This window comes from Egretta garzetta, unplaced genomic scaffold, assembly GCF_000687185.1.
Source record: "Egretta garzetta isolate BGI_Z169 unplaced genomic scaffold, ASM68718v1 scaffold166, whole genome shotgun sequence".
Taxonomy (NCBI): domain Eukaryota; kingdom Metazoa; phylum Chordata; class Aves; order Pelecaniformes; family Ardeidae; genus Egretta; species Egretta garzetta.
This window is the reverse complement of record NW_009260133.1, coordinates 1,773,097-1,779,684: the sequence shown is the minus strand read 5'-3', so window position 1 is coordinate 1,779,684 and position 6,588 is coordinate 1,773,097. Positions and strand designations below refer to the sequence as shown.

The 6,588-nt window shown below is 36.0% G+C and overlaps 1 protein-coding gene across 1 annotated transcript in view; it reads right to left on the bottom strand.

Moving 5' to 3' along the window:
- EML4 (EMAP like 4) overlaps nucleotides 1-6,588 on the bottom strand; it is a 76,908-nt gene that overhangs the window by 55,052 nt on the left and 15,268 nt on the right. The window contains exons 3-4 of the mRNA XM_035897023.1: nucleotides 4,568-4,741; nucleotides 2,377-2,505 (exon numbers count right to left, since the gene is read on the bottom strand). Coding sequence (XP_035752916.1) covers nucleotides 2,377-2,505; nucleotides 4,568-4,741 — 303 coding nt within the window. The remainder of the gene's footprint in view (nucleotides 1-2,376; nucleotides 2,506-4,567; nucleotides 4,742-6,588) is intronic.

The following is a 6,588-nucleotide window of genomic DNA, read 5'->3' as shown; positions in this document are numbered from 1 at the left end:
TCCAGTATATTTAGCTGGATGGAGGTCAAATTTTTGTAACAGTGACAAAGGGTCAAGCATTATGCATAAGGGAAGTCATGTCTGGCTATTGGTAGAATCACCCTTCACCATACTGCCAAACGAAAAATTAGAACTGGATTCCCAGTCTTGCCTGCAAAACACTGAATGATGGGCTGCCATGGGAACCCTCTTGCTTCTTGTGGCTTTATCAAACTGATTTACAGCTCAGCGCTGGCTTAAAGACTGAGCTTACTAAACAAAGTTCATATCCTGGGCTGGTAGCTCAAAGCATATGTAAAACATTTCTGTCCTGGGGCCCACATTGGGGGCTGAATTCTATTCCCTTACACAAGACTCCTGTAACTTCAGGCAGATTAGGCCAACGTTTCTTAAATGGAAATGATAAACGCAATATAACCATATGCCTTTGCACAATACCAACCAATTCTTTTAGAAATTGGACTCTGAGGATAAGAGTAAGAAATGAGTATTAGTGTGTGCTCTTGAATGCAAATAGTGCTTTTATTATAAATCTGAGTGTAAGAACAAGGTACACAACAACACCCAGTCTTCAATCAGATGGTGGTCTACGACTGATAACGTTTCAAGCTTTGTTTTTTGCCAAATAGTTTAAGATACAACAGCTTCAAGTTATGAACAGACAACTTTCTCTAACAATAACAAAGCCTAGTCTTTCCTTGTCTGCTCTTTTGTTAGATACCTGATCTTTTTTCTACATCAGAGACTGTCGAAGGGCAGCATTTAAAGCCTTTTAGAAAAAAAGCAGAAACACAGGAAAATGAAATACCTCTGTTGTGACCATGCCTGAACCAATATACAAAATGTCAACAAAAGTAAAATTTATTTATTATTAGCAAGTTTGAAGTCTATACCACATTGTGAAAGATACTTTAGTAGCATAACAGAAACAAAGAAAAGAAACTTGATAAGCAGAAATCAGGACAGGGGTGTTTTTCATTCCAAAATATTATCTAGCAGTACCCTGCTAGAATCTAAATTGCCAATGGGCTTTTAAATTCCAACAGTGAAAACCAATTATAAAGGGAAAAGGAGTACTTGCAAAATATGTAACCCATAATCCTTCACACACAGCACTTCACTGCTCTGCAGAACTCTTCAGGCTAAGCATAAAGCTTTCAGTAAATGTGCCGATATCCACATCCAAGATTAATTTAAGATGGTTTTGTTCTCCCATTCTTAGGAAGAAAGGAATGCACTTGCACCGCTCTTGACTCTAAGTATGTATTTGACAGTCTTACATGCAAGCTAAGGAGAGCACGACAGACACAATCATAAAAAGATTGGAAATTACTCTGAAAAGTCTGAAGAGTTTTGTCATAGTGGGATAGAGGGGTTTTCAGGTAATTCTGCCTTGGACCAGCTAATGGCTATCTGAATGAAGATCAATGAGCAGATGTATGAAATCTGCAGACAACATTAAGCTGGGAGAAACTGCCAGCACGCTGGGGGGATCTCGGCAAACAGGGTCAGTCAGAAAGTCAACACAACAATTTCAACAAATTTGGCAAAATTTCAAAGTCAAAAAAAGAAACTAAGTGGGTGAATACGAAGTGGGAAGCCCAGCTGGCAAAGAGTGTTGAGGACAAGAATTGGGTCACAATAAGGGTTAACAATGTAAGGTTAAAGCAAAAAGCAAACTCTTGTCCCTGTGCTGACAGGAGTAGGGGAAGTGACTACTCTGCGCTATTCATCCCTGGTGAGGCCTCTGCTGGAGATCACAAAGTGAGAAAACCTGCTGCTGAAGAAGAGCACAAGAGGAATGATGGGCTACAGCACATCACCTACTGAAGTTGAAGCTGAAAAGACAACCCCTGCCTATTGTCTAGAACCTGCAATGAGGAACCTGTTAAACAGTCAATTTGAAAGACCTACCTGAAATCATAAAAGTGTATTCTTACTATCACAGTCTACTTTAGAAACACACATAATATGTCAAATCCAGTAAATTAACTTCAAGGAAATACACTTGCATTTTCAAATCAGTTTTCATTAGGAAAAAAATGGTTGGAAGCTTCACAACAGTGGCATTAAGCAACAAATCTAAACTCATAGTGCATGAAATCACAAACCTTAACTCATAGCGCATAATTCTGCTAATGGGCAACATTAAAATACATTTACACTTAAATTCTGCATTCACATTTTATAATAATTTTAAGATTCCACAGTCACCTGGCATGCCACATTGGCAGGTTATGCAAGTAATTACTCCTGGTAAAAACAAAGATGTAAATGGTCTTAGCATAGACATAAATAAGTTTACGAAAATTATGCAATTTCTTAATATTTTGACTCTAAAGTTCACTTGCTTTTATGTACCAAACTGATACATACTTGTCTGCATTCTTTGCCACTTTTGATATTAATTTAGATGTTGATGCTACTCTCAGCAGCTTGTTACGACTGTCATCTGAACTCTCCCAAGCACCATGAGGTTTTTCAGCAGTCAAGGATTTCTTTATGCTAGAAGAAACAAAAATATATTTTAAAATGACAAGACAATAAGATAACAGTAACTGGAACTGGTACGCAACAGACAGATCAAGCAGCAGGAGACAAAAGCAGAGCTAGATCTTCCTTCAAGCTGAAGCATGAAACAGGAAAAAAAGATTAGTCAAAAAGTTCTAACTGGATGAATGAAAACAATTGAGCAAGACAGTTGCCAAATGTTTTTACATAAAGACTTGAACAAAATAACACTATACTTTCTTACTATATTGCTAACAAATTATAAAAGTGGGAAAAAAATGCGGCTACAGTGTATTAGCCTTAAAGAATAAATTATATATATTAGTAAAATAACTTAAGAAAGTAACAAAGAAAAGTAGAATTTTTTTCCCTGATTAACTGTTCGACAGCTTTAACACACTGATTTCTGAGACAGAACAGTTTGATTACAGTTTCATACGGCTGTTTTGCAGATAGCACATTCTAAACCACATCAATGGCTTCCATCTTTTTGAAACAAATGTCTGCAAACTACTGGCACAAATAAGGCAAGTTAATTTGGCCCAACACTACAGACGATTAAATCTACGAATTCTCATACAATTTTTGAGTAATCTTATTGTAGCCAATTTACACTAATGGGAACCTGCAAGCTTTGCAGTCACTACACATCTTAGTCATGGAAAACAGCTTCAAAAGTGATCTAGCTCAAATTATTCTCCAAGCAGCTGATTCTGAGTCTGTGTATGTCCTGCTAACAGTATTATACTTCATCCCGTCAGAAGTGCTTTTTGCAGGAATAAGATTTGAACTGCAACCTCAGAAATGGCAAGCTCCTTCCACAGCAGCTCAAGAGGCTGAAAGGTCCTGGGACAAACAAGTTAATCAAATCAAGTTAAACCATTAGGAGACTAAAAAAGGCATTTATTTTTTTCCCCACATTGCAAAAGATTAGTAAGCGCGACTTCAGACAAACATATTTACAGGGAGGTACCAGGCAGGAGAACAACAGGCCGCAAGTTCAGCTTCAGACAACTTAAGAGTTTGTGCAAGACATAAAGACAGAGCCTTTATGGAGTGTTATAACATGCATCAGTCAAGTGAAGTTTTAAATATTTATTAGAGCTGTGAATCCAAGCAATGCAAGACAACATAATCTTGTGAACTACAGTAAATTTCAGAAGAATAAATTTCATTTATTTAAGAGCTTGTTTCATTTGCCTAAATGCCAAACAGTAGAAGAAAATTTCATACCTCAAACAGTAAGGTAACAATGAACCAAAAAAAAAAAAAAAAGGAAATGACACCAAGTGATCTGCATAGTTCTGAAACTCAGAAATAATCACCCAAATCTTAAAATCCAATGCCTTGCCTTTAAAAAAAAAAAAAAAGTACCATTTTTTCTGTGCCTAGTTCCTACTTCAATGAGTAGGAACTTAGAGGCAATCCTAAACAAACTTCTACATTCATTCAAGTCAAGCAGTTCTAGGATTTGGGTGTAAAACCAGAACTTCACTCAGAATATAAGTGAAGTGAACCACTCTGCAATCTAGCAGGAATTGAAAAGGGAAGGGCCAAAAAAAAAAAAAAAAAATCCAAACTGCAGTCACTTTATAGAATAATTTGAGAAGAAAAACTCCCAAAGGAAGAGTTGCAATGATACTAGTATTTAACAAATGCTGTAAAGAGATATAAATGGCCATGTACAAAATACACTCCACAAAATTCAGCTATGCCAGACAAAACCTATGAAGTGTGTTTTGAGAAGGATCAAGTCAGAATCATCATTAAATATTTTAGAATAATGACTGATTAGAGGTAATCTACCATATTAGGACTTCAGTCACAGAGAACAAAAAAAACCTTTCTAATCTTAAAAATTTACTCAAAGAAAAATTGCGTTTTTACGTATTTGCGCTGCTGCAATGCATATTGAATGCATCTTCTCTAGCACAAAAAATACCAAAATTATTAATTTGATCATGAGATTGGAACTATTTCACATGACTTGTTGTCAAATATGAACTCAGTATCGTTACAACCATTTTCTAGTTCTGTATTGTGATACTGTGAAAACCTTTTAGCTGGAGCAGAACTCTTGCTTTCTTGAGTTTGCCTGTGTGTTTGGAGAGTCTGTGAGGAGGGCTGGGGAGAAGGTGATGCTTGAGTTTGTGGACTTTGATCATTAGAATGAGATTCCTCTTTTTTTTCTTTCTGTCCTGGAGGTTTTTCCTTCTTTTTTTCTGTACCGCTGTAAAATAAAGTATAACATGGGGGGGTAAAAAAAAAAAAAAAAAAAAAAGAGAGAACAAGCAAATAAATTAAAAAGGTGGGAGAAAATGCCCTCTGCGAAAAGATGGGAGAAGCATGTAAAAACTTACTATCTATAATCACCAAAAGAAGTTTTTGATTATTTACTCACTGCCTTCAGGTTAGTGTTTTGCTAAAATAAGATTTACTCACAAACTCCAAAAATAAAAAAGGTGAGGGAGGCATGGAAGATTATTTACCTATTTCTACTGTGTAGTTGTACTGTTTACTCTGATTTTAAAATGAATACAACTTTGATCTATGTACTACATTTGTGGGTGCTTCTACAGCATTCAAAGCTGACAAGTTGATGCACCACAAGTCTGCCATCCCTCAGAAGAAAAAAAATCATCCTCTTGATCAGCTCACTGACTACCTTACCATGCTGCAGCCAAGGCTCAGTGCAAGCAAAAGGCAGGAGTGTGACTTGCACTATCTCCTAAGCCCGCCATGAAACTACACCTCTCTGAATTTCTGGATGTACGTGGTACTGCTCATCTTTGCGCTGTCACCGAAAGAGTGGAATGCTGTTGCTAGTCCCTTGGCTCTCCCTGGCTGCACCAGAGTTCAAAGGAAATCATCGCTGAAAACTCGTTGCCATGTTCATCTGTAGTTGACTAACATCAGACTGTCTTGCAACTTCTTCAATGCCTTCAGTAAATGACAGCTAAGAACACAACTTTATTTTCATAGTGCTGTATCTATTAGGTTAACATTTGAAACAGCTTTGAATATATATCATTAACATCCCTAAATTCATTAAGAACCTAACCAAAAGTCCACTAAATAAACAGAAAGATTAATTTAAAAGCTCTTTATAACACAGTATGCTTTGCAATATACTGAATCACACAAACAACAGCAGGACCTGAAAGAGAATATTATTCTGTAGTACACAGCCTTTTTTTTTTTTTTTTTTTAAGATTAAAAAAACATCTTCCAGGATAAATTTCTCAGTGAACAAACAAAACCAAATGCAAACACCGTCTAAAAAGGAGAAGGAAAGATTTTTCTCTTAGGTTCAAAGTAACCTGCAAAGTAAAAAAGAAATAGTATCTTTCTGAAAGTGAGAATCCATACTTCTATTCCCTCACACCAATTCCCTGAACCCTTGTATAGTCTTAATTATTTGTGTTTCCATTTACCTTTCCCTGCAATACAATGAAAAACAGTAAGACAATATTCAAAATAAATGAATAAAAACAGGCCCCCAATTTTAATATAACAACCATAGGACCCTCTTTTTGTTTCATTTGTTATTTCAATTAAAGCATATCATCTACCACCAAGACAAAGCCCTCAACACTTATATGAGTTCAACTTTTCTAAATGCTTCCGAAGGAGCATTGAAGAAAGGTCAAAACATGAAAAATAACGTAACCTCCCAAATACATTTATAAGGATCAGTCAGGATTTCTTCTGTAAACCATATTAATCAGTTAAAAATGTCAATATAAGCCATCAAAGTTACATTTTCCGAAAAACAGACGAAAACAAAACAGAAAAAGCTTTCACATTTCTTGAAGAGCATATATGTGATCACAGAGAACAAAGCTTGAAGAACTGTGGGGTTTTGGTTAATAATTTATATCCAGAAGTCCTTAATTAAGTAGAAACATAAAAGTTATTATTATTTTTTAATCAGAAGACTTAGCTTGCATGCTGGATGCAAAAGCACCCTATGCAATCTTAACCTTTTTGCAGTCTGCAGCAAGAAACGCAGCATAGCAAAATAAATTCTTGGAATCTCTCGTCACTAAAGAAAACAAGAGTGTCTCCATTCACGCC